The following is a 19,078-nucleotide window of genomic DNA, read 5'->3' on the forward strand; positions in this document are numbered from 1 at the left end:
TAATAATTTCTTCACAGTTTAATGCAGTGCCGGAGAGACGTGAAATAAGAGCTAGACCAACAGGCCACAGGAGAAGTGCCAAGAATGAGCTGGCACAGGGTTGTACTCATGATCTGACTTCAGCCTGGCGCCTACCTTCCACCTCTCCAGTTCCAGCTGCGGGGGCCGTTTCAGGGGTCGTCCCCGGGGTTGCTGCCATGGCTAGCTCCGCCCCAACCCAAAAGTGGAGTGGAGTGGGAGTGGGTTCAGAGGACCGCCAAAAACCGGGCTCTGGAGTCGCAGGACAGGAAGGAGCCGCGCTAGCAACTCCAAGGCTCCCCCGGAAGCACCACTCACGCGGCAGTCACGTGACGGGCGCTGGGCGGGGCCACGCAGGTTTGTTTTGATTCCCAGGTTGTTGAAATGTCAGCACGTGGTCTCGGCTGTAGCGCTTTGTATCTCCCCCAGAGTTTAGCCTTTTTTCTTTGTAGTCTTTTCTTGGATTAGTTTCTGCTCCCCGTCTTTTTTAGTCAGGTCCTTCCTATCTGCCTTGCCGCTTTCCTACACCCAACAGTATTGGAGTTTTAGGGGATGGTTTGCAGTTCTGTGGGGCTCGGAGCAGTGGAATGGGGGCTACGCCTCCGCCTTACTCTGCAGACGCTCTTACCAGGAGAGCTAACGCTTCTCTTCCACCTTTCTTGCCTTTCTGGCAGCAACATGACTCCATCTGTTTTTTGTGGCTTCTGGGGAATACGAACTCCAGGCAAACGTCCTTTAATTGCTCTCTCCGTGACTCATTTCCCGACCCACACTAGCCAAATCGCTTGACCTAGGGTTTCAAGGACACTAATCGACAGCTGTCAGGCTTCTGGATTTGTATAATGAAATAAACAACCGGCTGCTTGATCAAGAGATCAACAACCCCCACCCTTCTCACTTACTTTTCGTCTGGTCAAAATTGTAATAACTGGAGATGGATCTAAGTCATTAGGGGCAGAAATCTCTTAAGTCTTAATCAACATATCTTTATTGCTAGCCTATTAATGACAGGCAACGAGTAGAAAGATATCTATATCTTTTTAAATTACATATGAATGTAATTGGCTAGTTTATAATCTCATTGGGTATGTAAGACAAAGGGTAACTGAAAAAACTAGGCAGTACTTACTGTCTGTAAAAAAGAAATTATTTTCAAAGGGCAAATCCAACAGCTCAATCTTACCCTATCTCCCCCTTTAATTTCTAAAGTTAGAAATCCAACAAAAATAATAAATCCAATATAGAAGCAAGCAATAGCTTAAGTGACCGGAGGTATCCAAGTTGTTTATCCGACACGTGATGTAAACTTAGGCACTTCCTCCAGCAATCCCAGGTTCCTTGCCCAACCTCCTCTTAACACAGCCTTTCTGGGAGTTTCCTTTTCCCCGGCTCAGCCGCTCTCCTCCCGCCTTTTGGTTTCTCCTTGTCCTCCCTCAGGGACGGGGGTCTTCACGCCCTCTACCGCCTCAGTTTACGCTCCAGTGCCCGCGAGGGGACTGCCCCGGAGCGGTACCCCGGCCTCCTCCCCGCCCGCGGCACCTGCCCCGCCTTCCAGCCCCTGGCCGGCTCGCGCGGCGCAGGCGCACCGGGCGCGGCTCAGAGGCCGAGGGCGAACACAGCCTATTCTGCCTCCGCCTCCTGCGGCCGCATCCGCGCGGGGCTGGTCGGTGGCCCCCCGGACCGCGCTGGGCAGAGGCCCCGCGGGCCGCGCGTCGCCATGGGCGCGGGCTGGAGCAGCGAGGAGGAGCGGCAGCCACTGCTGGGGCCCGGGCTCGGGCCTGCGCCGGGGGCCGTCTGGAGAAGCCGGGAAGCGGCGGCGGCGGCGCTGCCCGCGGCGGCCCCGGGTCCCGGGCGGGTGTACGGGCGCCGCTGGCTGGTGCTGCTGCTCTTCTCGCTGCTGGGCTTCGCGCAGGGCCTGGTCTGGAACACCTGGGGCCCCATCCAGAACTCGGCGCGCCAGGCCTATGGCTTCTCCAGCTGGGACATCGCGCTGCTCGTGCTGTGGGGACCCATCGGCTTCCTGCCCTGCTTCGCGTTCATGTGGCTCCTGGACAAGAGAGGTGAGGAGGTCCGGGCAGCGCCGGCCGGCGCGGTCACTCCGGGGAGAGCCAGAGCCCGCCAGCCGCCGCCCTCGGCTTCGTCTTAAGGGTTATGTGAGGTGACCGAGTGTTGCTGGTATCCCATTCCTGACCAGGAACCCTCCGTCCCTAAAGCGACAAATATGGGGAGGCTTCTTTGCAGATACTGTGTTTATGTTTACATCAAGACCCATTACGCAACAGCAGAGATTAAGTGATCTCTAAATGTTCATGTTTTTGCACAATGTGGACATCAGAGCATTCCTGTGCACGGGCTATACGTTTTTTCACACCTGACCAAAATGACTGATGCTTTGACTTCAAAGGGATTTGAGAATGTTGAGGGTGAAAGGTCAGAAAATAGACTGATGATGCCCAGATACAGGGAAGTATTTGGCTTTGCATAATAGATGACTCCAGCCCAGGGCTTTTGGGAAACTCCGATCTGAGTGCTTTGATTTCTCTAAAATGGTGCACAGCAGCTTTAAAGTGTGTGTTTGTGACTAGGTGGTTGTGTCAGTTGAGATTTATGACTCTCAGATAAAGCGTGGCAGATGAATGAAGACTCTCTGAGGAATACTCTGAAGAGACGTCTCACTTTACCACTTGCCAGTGTGATTCTGTGAGGAGAAAAAGGAGGTCATACAACTGAATGATAAGGCATTGAGTTATACCACATAGGTATGGGTAAATGATTCATGATCACCGTGATGTAGCTGCTGACAAAGGAGGACCGTTTTAGACATAGAAGTATAGCATCAAACAGAAGGAAGACCATTGACAAACTGGAGCACTTTTTAAAAGTGGTGTGACAAGAATAATGATGTAAAAATCATGTGTAAGATTAAGGGAACTGGGTGTGTCAACATTTACAAAGAAACTTGAGGCAAAATACAAAATATGTGAAGGTCAAGTAAAAGAGGAATTAGACTTACTCTGTGTAGTTCTAGAAGGAAGAACTAAATTGAGTGAAGCTACAAAAGGATATAACTCAAAACAGTAAAGGAAGAACCTTCTAAGAATAAAAAGGTGTCCAGCCCTGGAAGATGTGTCTTGACTGGCATAGAACTTCCAGATAGAGTAGGTACTTTCGCAGAGGATGTGTGCTAGATGCTGAGGAAAGGTTTCTTGTACTGAATGGAGGTTTTCTTTTCTTTTTTTTTTTTAATTTTTTAAAAGATTTTTTATTTATTTGCTTGAGACAGTGAGACAGAGAACAAGAGAGAGAGCATGAGCAGGGGGAGAGGGAGAGGGAGAAGCAGACTCCATCCCAGAACCCTGGGATCATGACCTGAGCCCAAGGCAGTCGGCTAACTGAGCCACCCAGGCGCCCCCTGAATGGGGGTTTTCTTTGTTTGTTTTTTTTGTTTGTTTGCTTTTAAACTGAATTATAGTTTGGATTTCGTCAGTTTTTCCACTAATGTCTTTTTTTTTTCCATTCCGGGATTCAGTCTAGGGTTCCAAATTGCACTCAGTTATGATTTCTCCTTAATTTCCTCCAATCTGTGACAATTCCTATGTCATTCCTTACAAGGTTGGCTAAATTTAGGGGAAAATGTTATTTTGTTGTTTGTTTTTATTTATATTTTTGTCAGGAGCATTTTTCAATATTATTTTCAAAATTTAACCAACCTTGTTTTTAGGGTAGAAGAATGTTAATTTTTACCTTTTTTATTATAATTGTATGAACTATCTGTGGCTAGATAAATTAGGGACTACCTATTCACTTTATAAAATAAGTTACTTCAGGAATTCTTTCAATAGTTCCTGTAACCACATGGGGAATTCAATTTTATATTCGCCATTGGTTGAAGCAATAAAAAATAAATGTAAAAATTCTCTTTTAGTATGTGGTTTTCCTTTTTAGTAGGAGAAAGCTAATATACTTTCATATGTTGGCTGTCCTGCTGCAGATGTCCTATCTACATACATAGAAAGTAAGTACCGGCATTATTGGGTACTAAAATATCTTGCTCCCTAAAGGGTAGATAGTTGTCTGGCCTTGCTGCTGCCTCAGCCAGCTTATCATAGAAGACCGGTTATCTCCCTAAGATGGGTTTTGTACCCTCTTACCCCTTTTCATTTTTCAGCAGAGACAAAAAAGGACTAGCTAGTGAGATAATAGGAGAGCCAAGAGCAAGTGAACCCTAGGAGCCAAGTGAAGAAAGTTTCAAGGAGATAGTACCTAAATGTGTGCTAAGTACTGGGAAGATAGACTTCACAGAGCCTATATTCTAATGAGATCTAGGCAACAAACAAAATTAAATATTTAGTATGTCAGATGGTGATAAATGCTATGGAGGAATATAAAGCAAGGCAAGAGAGAAAGAGAGGAGGTCATGGTTGAAGAATGGAATGCTTGAAATTGAGTTATATTATGGATGCAATCATAGTAAAAATTAGATCGGAGTATAAACAACAGAAAAGACTACTGAGGTGTAGGGTAGAGGACATGATCATGGAATAAGAAGTTGGGACTGAGAGGCAGGGATATTGAAATGATCATCTAGTGAATCTTGAAATCACCAGATTTATGAAAAAGTATTGTCATAAGGAGGAATAATGAGCCAAGATATTTGTAAACAGTGAGGGTGAATGCCCTGTAGACAGGTGTGTGGTAGTTTCTAGACAACTGCAGCAAGGAGTTTTGAGTATTAGAATTAAATATAATTAGATCAAAAGCTGTTCTGGCCATACTATGATGGAATAGTAGGAACTGGATTTATCCTTCAATTTTCAACCAAAAACAAAAAATTAAAGTATACGAAACAGAGTTTTCAGATATTGGACAACAGGCAGGGCAGGGTGGTGATCCCTATGAACACTATGAAAGAATTTCCAGGTATCAGTGTAGAGATGGGGAGCCCAGACTGAGTGCTGCAGTTTCCCTAGGTTGAGGAGACAGTTGAGAATTGCAAGAGACCGACTTAGCTAGAATTCTTAGGGTGGAGTACCAGAGAGGAAAAGAGCTTTACAGAAAGTTCTAGATCTACAGGGAGTTTCTACAGATCAGTCTTCAGCTGATAACCGATCAGCAGATACATGTGAGGAAACTACCAAATGCTGGAAAAAGGAGCAGCAAAAAAAGAATAGGCAGAACAATTCCCAAAGTTCACACAAAGCTAGGAATAGTTCACATTCCCAAGGTCAGAAAGGGAAAACCTCAAAATACAGAAGAGATTGGGTTGAAAACTCATAGGGGCATTGCCTCAGTAGTAAAGACAAAAGAACCCTAGGCTAAAGAATGCTCTGGTTTCACCTAATAAAGCTTAAAAGTATGCCTCAGAAAGATCAAAAGTAACTCAGCTGTATCTCACAATATTGTTCACAAACATTTAAAGAAATGCAAAAAAAAAAAAAAATCCATCATCCAACAAGGTAGAATTCGGAATTCCTGACATCAAAATAAAAATTTACCAAGCATGCAAAGAAGCACGACCAATAAAGAGGAGAAAAAACAATGAATAGAAACAGATCCTCAGATGGCACAAATGATAAATTAGTAGACAGGAACATCAAAACAACTACTTTAAATATTCTATATATGTTCAAGAAGATAGAAGAAAGCATGAACATGTTAGGGCGAGACAAGGGAAACATAAAAAGACCGATATTAAATTTCTATAGATGGAAATGCAATCTGACCAAAAAAAAAAAAAAAAAAAAAAGGTGTATAGGACAGGATTTAATATCAGATTAGACATTGCAGAAGAAAAGATTAGTGAACTTGAAGACGGCAATAAATACTATCCAAAATGGAAGAGAGGGGGGCAAAAAGACTAAAAAGAAACAAACAAAAACTCCACCAGCATCAGTGAGTTGTGGGACAGTTTTAAGTGACCTAATATACATGTAATTAGGGATCCAGAAGGAGAAGAGAAAAGTAAGGGAAAGGCATAGAGTGAGATGAGGGAGGGCCCCCCAAATTGAAGAAATAATGGCAGAAAAATTCCATATCTATAAACCCACAACTCTAAGACAAGAATCCTAGCAGAAGAAACATGAAGAAAACTACACTGAAGCACATCATAACCATATTGCTTAAAACCAGAGAGAATCTTAAAAGCATCGAGAAAAGAGACTGAGGAACTTTAGGGAGGAGAAAATGACAGTGATCTGGAAGTATTGGGGGAGCAGTGTCATGGGGGGAGAGGTTTTGGTGGGATTAGGAAGGTAAAGAGAACATTTGGAGAAGGGCTTCAGAATGTAGGGATTCCACAGATTCCCTGATTGTGAGCCCTCCAGCAGGCACAGTGGAAAGGTTTCAGGAGTTGGGGAAGCTGTAGAGATGAGTTCAGATTAGGGGATATATGAAGCCAGATTTGTATAGGGATGACCTGTGAATCTTGGATCTCCCAAGCCTGATGTAGACAGAAAAAAAACAGGCACAATATGATTGTTCCTGATGGTCTCCAAAGCAGTTTGGGGTGGCAAGACTGTGGCTTTTGGGGATAGGGAGACTGGAGGTCTCCTCACCAAGAACAAACAGAGCTCATCTTCTCTCCAGTTGATGGAAGTATGGAGCCTGAGAACAAACAGTCTTACCAGATGAACTTTATGACTATAATTAATTTCCCATGCATCCACTATGAATGTGTGTGTGTGTGTTCCAATTAACTTTGCATCCTGATTTTTTAAGCACACCTGTTGTAGAGATGCCATTCCTGTACCAAATATGTTCCCAGCAAAGGAGTGATTTCATCCATGGGAAGGAAGCTTCCTGCAGTGTCTGTGCCATGTTTGAATAGAATTTATTTTTATTTTCAATCATGTTTGGTTTTCTGAAATTGTTCTAATACCTTTCATCAGATGGTTTTTGCACTCACATCCTAGTACTGTAATCACTTGGGATCTGTTTATTTACATAAAAGTACTAGATGTCTCAGAGGCTTATTTTCCTGGAGTCCTCATACCTCTTCTTCCCGAAGTCAGTTGATGTTATTTTGATTACATGAAATTACAGAGTCCTGCCTTGTCGAGATTCAAATGAGATAAAGAAAACATTTTATTCAGAATTGAGCATCATCTGGGGTGGATTAAGTAATACTTGGCAACAATTAAAAATAAGCAAGAAAGCCACAAGCTGTACCTGTGAGGTTGCTTTAATAATCAGCTTTTCACAACTTCTTTATTATGAAATGTATATATTTAGCTGTTATATTATCATTTATTTGATAAAAGCTATAATTGAGTAGAAAAGTATGCCAGCCTTTAGCAGTAATAATAGGAAACTGGGTTATTTGGACTATATGGTCATAAACAACGCCTCACTGCTTAGTTGGTGGCTGCTTACCTTAATTACAAACCAAATACTTAGGAAAAAAATAAATATCATGTAGAAGGTAAAGCCTTATAGTCCCAAATCTGTAACATTTTAATCAGTATCTCATAAGACACCCCATATATAAGCCTTATAAGAACAACACTTTGCAAGTTTAGCATATTTATGACCGTGAATGTACTTTTTATTAATTACACTCTATTTCCCATGGCTATAATATGGGTTTAAAATTTGCATTCTTTTAGTAGAAGCAGTAAATGAGCAGTATGTATGCATTACTTCTTACTGGGAAGCACAATTTTCTATGATATTCCTTCTGCCAAATTGTATTAATCATATTTAAATCATATAAGAATATTATAAAGCTAACTCAGTTCATATCACAAATTGTCTTCAATGTGGCATGTGTGTGCCTGATCCAGATCTCAAGTTTATTTTCCTTGCTAAGTTTAATCTGCATAATTATAGTTTTGTTGACTTTCAATTTCCTTGGTTAAGAAGCAAAATTCAGCTGAGTAAATTTAAAGATCTTACTGGCTCTATTCAACGATTCATGAATCAGGCAGGATCTCATCTAGCATATAGAAAGGAGTTCCAAGGTCTGTGCAAAATGAAAGACTTTTACAGGCAGAACGGAGCGGGAACAAGGAAGTTTTACTAGCAAAAAGTGGATTGCTTGTGGCAAGGTCATTTTCCTTTAGGGGACAGGAGGGGGTCTGTCAGGCAGATTACCTCACTAGCACTGATTGATTAGATTAGTGTTCCATTTCTGGGAGAACCAAAACTGAAATTAAGTCGAGGCAGTTTGGTGACATGAGGCTTAGCATGAGCAACTCCATTTTGGGCCTGTTGTCTTGTTTTTAACACCTTTAAGCAGAAAAGCCCTTTGAAAACCAAAATACTTAACTATTCCCTGCTGTCAAAAAAAAGAAAGCCCTGGGAAAAAAAGAAAAACTTAAATTTAAAAATTTGCATTCAGTCTATTCACTATGAAATGGTTTCCGGGAGGCTTTGAATTTGGGAGAAATTGGAAGAAATGTTGCCACTTCTGCCATATGCTCAGTATGAGCCACCTGTGTGATGTGGCTGCCACAAACAGGTGGTATTAGTTTAGTAGTAACAGAAGTGCAGCATTCCAGCAGTAGGAATTTATAATCCCATTAAACTACTCTGCCATACCTAGAATATTGTGTCTATTTTTGATTACCTTATTTTAATATTTTTATATTCTCTTTTACCTTGTTATCCATGTGACTGACTATTGGCACACATTTTTAAAATAATTGATTATATTTGAGATAGAAAGGGAAAAGCTATTTGATCCATATTATAAAGTCCTAAGCCATGCCTTTTTTTTTTTAATGGTATCATTCTATAAATTGAAAGCCATCTGATAAGTCAAGAAAAATAAAAAGACCATTGTTGTATTCATAGTCAAAGGGTTCTAAAGGACCACCTCATATAACAAGCATTAGTTTGTCCTGCTAATTAGATAAAATACATAATTGGCCAGTTGTCATTTTTCAAGAAAATTTAAAGCCATGATCTATCTACATTAAAAAACCTTTTAGGGGCAGTTTAGAGTTTCTGCAGCTTGCATTTGAAAACTGGAAATTTTATAATGGAAGTATAAAACAAAAATAGCTAGTCCTTTAAAATTATCTTCTATATTTTTTACTGTTCTATATGAATAAAACATTGTAGTCATTCATTTTGAAAAACTGGACCTAATGGATCTTCTTTGATGTGATCATTCAAGTTTTCTATTAAAGTTAGAATCCTTTCATTTTTAGCATGGAGAGTTTTTTTCCCCCATGTGTGGAGTTTTAGCAAAAAGCTAAAATACTGGAATATAATATCACTGTGATTGAGTAAAACAATCTTTGCTCTTAACACTGGACTTACATGAAAAGAATGTAAAAAATAACCCAGATTTTTTTTGTTTCCTCCTAGGTCTTCGGGTAACTGTGCTTCTGACATCCTTCCTTATGGTTTTGGGAACTGGTCTAAGATGCATACCTGTATCAGACTTAATGCTTAAAAGAAGGTAAATTCTATAAATAACTTAAAATTTTTTCCCACATTTTTCTTCATTATGAATATATTAAATATGTTTGGTTATAAGCTTTTAGTAAATGGTTCCATTTTTTTTAATAATTTTTTTTAAAGATTTTATTTATTTGAGAGAGAGAGAGCACACACAAACAGGGGAGAGGGAGGAGCAGGTAGCCTGATGTGGGGCTCGATCCCAGGACCCTGGGATCATGACCTGAGCTGAAGGCAGATGCTCAACTGACTGAGCCACCCAGGCGCCCCTAAATGGTTCCATTTTTAAGAGGATCAATAGAGGGTCATAGTTAAATTAGCATTTATTTTTTTCCCTACATAATGATTAATTCAGTAGACATTTATTAATTGTCATATGGAAAATGACTATACTAATTTTTGTGTAAATAGAAAAAGAACAAGTTAATCTTCATGCTATCTAGGAGCGATAATAACCATGGGAAAATAATGGTATAACGTAAGGAAGAATAATGTAGCTAATGCAACAGAAGGGGTATAAAACTGTCCTGAGACACTGAGAGAAGTTTCGGCTGAGGGTATCAAAAAGAGTTGATGAAGGAGGTGATAATTAAAGTAGGCATTGAAGGATGAGTAGAACTGGGATTATATAACTGTAGTTACCAAAGAATATTCCAGAGAAGAGGAATAATAGGAACAAAGGCATAGAGGCAGGTAGGCATAGACCTCGTCTGGGATGGTTAGGTAATTTCATTGTGTACAGCAGCATTTTGCACCTGGGTCTGTGGATTTATTCTGAGAGGGTACAAGGTATATGAAGATTTTAAAGTTTTGTTTTCCTTTTGGTTAGAATATTACTAAAATTATTTTACCAGTAATAATCTGTAATTAAAAGACATTTTTATTGACTAGAATGTCATTTTCTTAAATTAGTGTTTCTCAAACTGGGGTCCTTGGATGTGATCCTGAAGGTCATTGAAAAATTTTTCCTCTTTAAAAAGGACCCGTAGGGGTGCCTAGGTGGCTCAGTCAGTTAAGGGTCTGCCTTCGGCTCAGGTCATGCCTGGCAGGGAGCCTGCTTCTCCCTCTCCCTCTCCTGTTCTACCTGCTTGTTCTCTCTCTGTCTCTCTCTCTGTCAAATAAATAAAATCTTAAAAAAAAAAAAAAAGGACCCATAAATTATTCAAGTTTGGGAGATACTTGTCTACAGGTTAAGGTATAAAAATGGGATATAAATAGATGAGTTTAGAAAAGGTTATCCAGATTATAGATAGATTTAGAAAAGATTATCCATCAAGATTATCCTTGATGCCATCCTGTAAAATTGTGTTTTCCTCACTGGGCAGTTGTGAGCCACTTAGTTCTTGTGGCTTAGAGCAGCAATAGGATCTGACCTGTGCTGGGTAAACTACTGATTTGAGGTATATAGGATTGATTACAGAAGGTAGAGATAGCTGGGAGGAGACCAGGAAAGAAGTGAGAGCCCAAACTGGAATCATTTTTTATTTGTTTATTCATTTATCAGTTCACTTACTCAACAAAATTCACTGAGCTCCTATTGAGTGCCAAGCTCTCTTCTGGACATGGGGAACACAGCAGAGAACACCAAAGACAAATCCTTGCCTCTTGGAGTTTACATTCTGGTTGGGGAGACTGGCAATAAACCAGATAAATAAATAAAATATGTAGTATGTGTTATAGAGAAAAAATAAAATAGGAAAGAAAGATCTGAAATGTCAGGGGAAGGATAGTGAAATTTCAGAAAGAATGCCCCAAGAAAACAAAAAACAAACAAACAAAAAAAAAAAACCATACTGGGAAGATAACTTTTTGGGGTAAGAACCCAAAGGAATGGACCATGCATTATCTGGGGGCCAAGCATTCCAGGCAGAACAGCAAATGTAAAGTGCTGGAAGGGAAGAGCTCTCCTGGCAGGGAGGTTAATGTGCCTGGAGCCAAGTGAGACAGGAGAGGCTTCATGGGAAGAGTGATAGGAAATGAGATCAGCACGGTTATGGGGTGGTGGTGGGAGTGTGAGACAAGATCCTTTAAGACCTTAGCTTTTTCTGAGCTGGGAAACCATTGGTGATTTTGAGCTGAGGAGAACCCTGGTCACAAGCTGCTTTGTTGAGAATAGACTGAAGCTGGAGGTCAAGGGCAGGAGTAAGAAGACCAGTTGGGGAGCCAGTGCAATAAACCAAGTGAGAGATGATGGGTCTCTGCGGAAAGCTAGTCTTCATTTCCTATCCTTTTGAGTGAAGTCTTAATGGATGAGTTTCATTATTGTGTTTGAGATGTTCTTAATTTTTCAAACACGGCATCCACAGTTTTTAAATACAAATTTCAGTAAGCTTAACTTTAATAATGCATTCTTTTAAAAAGCCCATTAATATTTTTATTAGCTTTTCTTCTGTTTTGAGCCATCCATACTATTCTCTCTCGTCTTATTTCCCTTTATATCCTTTCCAGATATAAAGCTCTAACAGTAATAAAGAATTGACTGTCTTGGTGAAGAAGGTGATACGGAAAAAAAATAGAGCTCGTAAAGAAATGTAAACAAAGATAGGAGGAGATGAAAGAGAATTACTAAAAGAGTTCAGAGAGATTGAATCTTTGATAAAAAGAGGGCATAAATTGAATTTTCAATCCTTGTGCGTTCATCTATAAAGAATGTAGGAATATTATCCCCTTAAAATGAGACTTTGTTTTATGTCCATACAGTATTTCTTTTAAGCAGTATTATTAACAATGCTTATGCAGTTGTTAAAATGAAAATGCTACAATTAGAATATGTGTTTTTGACTAGTAAGTTTAATAGATCACCACTTTTAAGCTTCCATCTCCATCTGATACTCAGCAGGAAGGGGTAAAGACCTGTAACATCCATTTGGCCAGCGTTGAAACAAGTATTTGGCAATCTGTGTTTTTGTGCCCCTGTTTTACTTGGAGCTTTTTGAACCTCAGACCCAGCCTTCTGGAATAGTGTCCCTGCACCCTTGGCTTCCTGTATCTTAGCTTCCTTAAGTCTCCAGACATGATAAAAGCAGCTTCTGACAAGCTCTTTCATCAACCAAGACTCTTCTCACCACCTTCCTAATGGTGTTCTATCACTGCATGGTATCAGTATTTCTTTTACCTGCATAGTACCGGTAAAAATCCAGGAAAATTATTTTTCTACTTCTATTTTTCTACATCATAGATAAATGAGGAACTTAGAATAATGAACTTAATTTTTTTTCTTTAATTTTTTTTTTTAAAGATTTTATTTATTTATTTGACAGAGACACAGCGAGAGAGGGAACACAAGCAGGGAGAGTGGGAGAGGGAGAAGAAGGCTTCCCGCAGAGCAGGGAGCCTGATGCAGGGCTTGATCCCAGGACCCTGGGATCATGACCTGAGCCGAAGGCAGACGCTTAACGACTGAGCCACCCAGGTGCCCCAGAATAATGAACTTTAAAGCATTTCTTCTGTGATCAGGAAGCAAATCATACCAAAAAAATTATAAATGGCATTGCTGTATAGCACTGGATGATGTTACTTTGTAGCATGAAATACGATACTGCATGCCCAGTAAACAATTTAAAGATTTCCAGAGGGTGAACTTACAGTAAGTTATATGTGCTTTTAACTGTAGGTGTATCCAGGGATTCCTGTAACACATGCCATGTTATCTTCTAATTCAGTGTAGTTTCCATTAATATAAATGATAGATAACATTTACTAATGTGTGTTAGTTAAATAGGATGGTTCTAGTAAACATAGATTTTTTTTTTTTTAAGAAATATATTCTATTGTGAAATGCTTGCAGCTGGCAAAATTACATTTAAAATGACCATACCAGGGGCGCCTGGCTGGCACAGTCAGTGGAGCGTGCAACTCTTCATCTCGGTTGTGGGTTTGAGCCCCATGTTGGGTGTAGAGATTACTGAAATAAAACCTTTTTAATCAATTAAAAAAATAAATAAAATGACCATACCGGAAAAGATTGTTTAATACACGGTTTTATGATAATTGCTTAACTATCTGGGGACAAAAACATGAAGAAAAACCTTAAATCTCTGTCTTACCACTTAAGTAAATTCCAATTGGGTCAAATATTTTAATGTAAAAAATGGACCATAAAAGTGTTAGATAATGAGGCTATTTTTCAATAATCTGAGAATGAGGAAGACCTTCCTACTAAAACGCAAGTCCGAGAAGCCATAGAAGAAAGGCTTCATACATTTGACTACATAAAAAATTTAGAATATTGGGTGGCTCAGTCGGTTAAGCGTCTGCCTTCAGCTCAGGTCACGATCCCGGGGTTGTGGGATCGAGCCCTGCATCAGGCTCCCTGCTCAGCAAGGAGCCTGCTTCTCCCTCTCCCTCTGCTGCTCCCCCTACTTGTGATCTCTCTCTCTGTCAAATAAATAAATAAAATCTTAAAAAAAAAAAAATTTAGAATATCTGCATGATTAAATGTACTGTAAAACAAAGTCAAAAGACAAGTTAAAAGCTGGGAAATACATGCAGCAATAAAACAAATGGGTAATTTCCATAGTTGAAAAGAATTTCTTCAAATCAATAAAAGATAGCAACTTAGTAGGAAAATGAGTGACAGATATGGGCAAGTAATTACAGAAATTAAAATACATATGACATAAACTTAAGGAAAGATGCTCAACTTTCTGTCATAATTAAAGAAATGAAAATTTAAACAGCGTGTAGATGTGTAGATGTCTGTTTATTGGCAAAGATGAAAAAGTGTGATAACATTATATGTTGGTTGGGGTAGAAAAAAATGGGCCCTGCTGATGTGTGAGTAGTTTGGGGCATTCCTATTTGGAGGGCATTTTGGCAGTATTTATTAGATTCAAAATGCGGTGTCCTTTAACCCAGTATTTGTACTTCTAGAAAATTAGCCCACATATGGAGTTCTACCAGTTTGCAGGGGTAACCATGTTTGTGCAGCTTTGCTTGTAATAGTCAAAGGCTACTGTCAGAAGGCCAGTGTCTTTGGGACGCCTGGGTGGCTCAGTTGGTTGAGCATTTGACTTTTTTTTTTTTTAAGATTTTATTTATTTGAGAGAGAGAGAGTGAGCGAGACGGCACACAAGCAGGGGGAGCGGCAGGGAGAGGGAGAAGCAGACTCCCCGCTGAGCAGGGAGCCCAACGTGGGACCCGTTCCCAGGACCCTGGGATCATGACATGAGCCGAAGGCAGATGTTTAACCGACTGAACCACCCAGGCACCCCAAGCATCCGACTCTTGATTTTGGCTCAGGTCATGATCTCAGGGTCGTGAGACAGAGCCCTGTGGCAGGCTCCATGCTCAGCGGGGAGTCGGCTTGAATATTCTCTCTCCCTTCCCCCTACTCACATTCTCTCTTTCTCTCTCTCTTTCTTTCTCTCTCTCAAATAAATAAATAAATCTTAAAAAAAAGAAGGCGGCCGGTATCTTCAACAGAGGACTGGTTATGGTAAAATATATTGTGAAATAGTATGCAGCTGTGAAAAGGAAGTAAAAGTTCTGTATGTGCTGAATGGAAATATGTCCAAGATATATTGTCCAGTTTTATAAAAAGGCAGTTTACATATTACGTAACATGTTATATTTAGAAAAAAAGTAGGAGGGATATATGTATGTGTGATTATATGGCAAGGACTGTTTCTGAAAAAAACCATTACCATTAGTTGTTTCTAAGGAGGAGGTCTGGGGAACTAGAAGTCTGGGGTGGAAAGGAGATTTACTTTTTATTTTGTACTCTTTCCTACTCTTGGGAATATTTTTACCATGTGCATATATTACCTTCTTGACAAGACACAAGTTAAGTGAAACTAAAATGATTGTGTTAGAGTTTCAATAATGAGAACAAGAAAAAGAAAGCCAAGGAAGGGTTATATGCAGATTTCCCCAATATAGAAATATAAAGATTTTAATGTAAAAGTGAACAGTTGGTAGATTTCAACACTAAGACTCTTCTTTGTAAAATACATTAAGATTCAGATTTTCCTAGATCAGTGTTTTTTAAAAGTATGATCTGCACACTACCTACTTATTAAAAATATGAATCCCAGGGGCCCCACTGCAGTACAACACATGTAGTCTCTGGAATGAATCCCCAGAATCAACAATTTTAACAAGCTCCTTTAGTTAATTTTATGCTCATTTAAGTTGGAGAACTATTGCCCTGAGTAGTAGCATCCTCACTTTAAATGGGAACTGATTAAGCAAATTGCATTGTGCTTGCCCATCCTGCAGTATAATCACATGATATATTTAATGTCTTAAAGCAGATTAAGATTTAGCCTTTATTCAGTCATTTTATTTGGCCTAATTTGACTCTTAAATGTCCAGGGGTCAAGTTTCACAACTGTTTCGATATGGTGGTAATATGGGAAAGAGAAAAATTGGTAAGGGAAGATAATTCATCTTGATTAGTATTTAACAGGGTGAAAAAAGAGAGTAGAAAGGTGTAGAAAATACTTTTTCCCCCTTTTGGTTGTCTTTAGGATATAGTTATTTCTGAGACCTTTCTTCCAAGGGCCCATACAGTAGCTTATATGAATGTTTTTATTTACTTTATTTAGATTAAATATAATACACATAAAAGTACATAAAAACATGTACACTTTAGGGAAATAATCATAAAACAGGCAGTCATGTACTCTACCCAATTTAGAATTCTAGAACTCCCCATGGGCCCCTCCGTGATCATACCTCTCTCCTTCCCTACTGTACATAATCACAATCACACATGTTGATAGAATTTTCGGAATAGGCTGAGTTGAAAGTTATGAAGAGTACATTCAAAGTCCATTGCACATCTCTATTTTTTTCTTCTGAGTAAAGATTTGCTCTAGATGTTTTTTCTCTTAATACCAAAAAGAACAATTAAAACATTTTATGTACAACAGTATCATTATAGGAACAAAATAGACTAGAAGTAGACATTGATAATTTAATGTAATTAAAAACCTGTAAATTAGTAGGATTGGATTGGTAAATAAATCGTATTTTATTAAGTTTAGGTTTATCTAATATATGTTTGGGAAAATCAGTTACCTATTTGGGTACTTTACATGCATCAAAATATATTCCAGATGGAGTGATAATCTATGTATTTAAAAATGAGACTGTGTAAGGGAAAATTAATCTTATCACTAAAGAGATTGCTTTTTTCCAAGCGTAAAAACAATGAAAGACATCACAAAGGGAAAGGTCAATAGGTTTGACTACATAAACATTTGAACGTTTAGGGGTGCCTGGGTGGCTCAGTCGTTAAGCGTCTGCCTTCAGCTCGGGTCATGATCCCAGAGTCCTGGGATCGAGCCCCACATCGGGCTCCCTGCTCTGTGGGAAGCCTGCTTCTCCCTCTCCCACTCCCCCTGCTTGTGTTCCCTCTCTCGCTGTGTCTCTCTCTGTCAAATAAATAAAATCTTTAAAAAAAAACAAAAACAAAAAAAAACATTTGAACGTTTAGGCTCAAATCGAAGTTAAAACTCAAACTGGGAAAAATATTTGTTGCAAGTATGATAGATGACAGATAAAATAATATAAAAATAGGGGCACCTGGGTGGCTCAGTCGTTAAGCGTCTGCCTTCGGCTCGGGTCATGATCCCAGAGTCCTGGGATCGAGCCCCGCATCGGGCTCCCTGCTCCTCGGGAAGCCTGCTTCTCCCTCTCCCACTCCCCCTGCTTGTGTTCCCTCTCTGGCTGTCTTTCTCCCTGTCAAATAGATAAAAAAAAAATCTTTAAAAAAAAAAAAATATATAAAAATATATAAGCAATTTAGGAAAGTGAATGGAAAATTGGGTATAGTAGACATAAATAAGAAATGTTGGCTCCCAGATTTCATCCTTTAAATTCATAATTCAACAGTCCACATTTATTGACAGACCATGTATTAGTAAGGTATAGGCTAAGCTATGTAATAAAGATACCAAAGATACACAGGCTCAATGAGAAAGAAGTTTATTTTTCTCTGAAGAAAGCCTAGGAGATAGTGGGTTGCTTGTAGGCAGCTCTGTTCCACAAGGCCCTCGAAGGACCCACGTTTCTTTTCTGTTGTTGCTCTAACATCCCCTAGGGTGGTGCCCTTGTCCGAGTGGTCAAAGCTGGCTCATAATCCTACTCTCATTCTAGCCCCCAAGAAGGGGAAGTAGGACATTCAGGGCAATGACTACATCACTCAGTGATGTCTAAGAGGTTGTATATGTCATCTGTCCTCACATCCACTTGTACAGACTTAGTCCATGGCCACGCCGTCTATAAGAGAGGCTGGATGTGTAGCTCAGCAGCCATGTGCCCAATTAAAACTCAGGTAGATAGGGCGCCTGGGTGGCTCAGTTGTTAAGCGTCTGCCTTCAGCTCAGGTCATGTCCCAGAGTCCTGGGATCGAGCCCCGCATCGGGCTCCTGCTTGGCGGGAAACCTGCTTCTCCCTCTCCCACTCCTCCTGCTTGTGTTCCCTCTCTTGCTGCGTCTCTGTCAAATACATAAATAAAATCTTTAAAAAAAAAAAACTCAGGTAGATAAATATATAAAGAGAAAAAAGAGAAAAATTGCGGTACACCAATAGGAGAAAAGACCAGTAATCAAAAGAGAAATGCAAATTAAAACAAGGAGATGCCTTTTGGCCTTCTCAAGTGTGGTAGGCAGAAGAATGCTCCCATCCCCAAAGGATAGCCATGTCCTAATCTCTGGAACCTGTGAATATGTTACATTACATGGTGAGGGAAAGCTTTGGTTGCAGGTGGAATTAAGCTTGCTAATCAGCTGACCTTAGGGAGATTATCCTGGCTTATCCAGATGGTCCCAGTGTAATCACAAAAGTCCTTAAAAGAGAAACAGAAGAGGAAGTCAGAGAGATGCAGCATGCTGGGACTCAAATCTCTCTTGCCAGCTTTGAAGACAGGAAGGGAGCCATGAACCAGGCTTGCAGGTGGCCACTAGAAACCAGAAAAAGGCAAGGACATGGATTCTTCTAGAGCCTCTAGAAAGGAGCACAGCCATGCTGACGCTTTGTGGCTCCATGAGACCCGGGCGCTTCTGATTTACGGAACTGTAAGATAATACATTTTTGTTGTTTTAAAGCCTTTGTTTTTGTGATAATTTTTTATAAGAGCAACAGAAAACTAAACACCAAGGTATTTGAGTGCACGTGTGTGTGTATTTTTTAAATAATGACAGTGCTGGTGAGACAGGCACTGTCAGTCACTACTGATGGGAATAGAAATTACTACAAATCCTTCTGAAAACAATGTGGGAGTAGGTTTCATAAGGCCTAAAATGTTCATATCCTTTGACCCTAAAGAAGTAATCTGGAAAGTAGCAAATATTTACATACAAGGACTATCACAGCATTATTAATATTAGCAAATAAGCAGCAAACATTAGGAAAATGGTTAAATGAGTTTTTGTGTATCTGTATAGTAGACTTTCACAGAGCCATAACAATTATGATTATAAAGAATCTTTAATGAGAAAATGCTTGTGATAGGCTATGAAGTTAAAATAATTTAGTGGATAAGACTGTAATACAATATGGTATCTAGTTACCCATGTTTAGGTACTGAGAGATGCATTGGGAAAAAAACTGAAAGAAAAAAATACATTAGTAGGGGTTGTCTGGGCTGCTTAATTGAGTTATTGAATTTATGGATATTTTCTGTATGCATTTTTCTACTATGAGTATA

The 19,078-nt window shown here is 39.7% G+C and overlaps 2 protein-coding genes across 3 annotated transcripts in view; one reads left to right on the top strand and one right to left on the bottom strand.

Moving 5' to 3' along the window:
• Positions 1-1,419, bottom strand: part of HSPBAP1 (HSPB1 associated protein 1) — a 60,459-nt gene extending 59,040 nt beyond the window's left edge. For both annotated transcript variants that reach the window (XM_036107391.2, XM_036107393.2), the window contains exon 1: positions 136-1,419. In XM_036107391.2, the coding sequence (XP_035963284.1) occupies positions 136-199 (64 nt within the window). In that variant the 5' untranslated portion in view covers positions 200-1,419. The remainder of the gene's footprint in view (positions 1-135) is intronic.
• A 159-nt stretch (positions 1,420-1,578) lies between these two features.
• SLC49A4 (solute carrier family 49 member 4) overlaps positions 1,579-19,078 on the top strand; it is a 71,094-nt gene continuing 53,594 nt past the window's right edge. The window contains exons 1-2 of the mRNA XM_036107394.2: positions 1,579-2,078; positions 9,331-9,424. Coding sequence (XP_035963287.1) covers positions 1,736-2,078; positions 9,331-9,424 — 437 coding nt within the window. The 5' untranslated portion in view covers positions 1,579-1,735. The remainder of the gene's footprint in view (positions 2,079-9,330; positions 9,425-19,078) is intronic.

Source organism: Halichoerus grypus, chromosome 1 (assembly GCF_964656455.1).
Source record: "Halichoerus grypus chromosome 1, mHalGry1.hap1.1, whole genome shotgun sequence".
Classification (NCBI taxonomy): Eukaryota; Metazoa; Chordata; class Mammalia; order Carnivora; family Phocidae; genus Halichoerus; species Halichoerus grypus.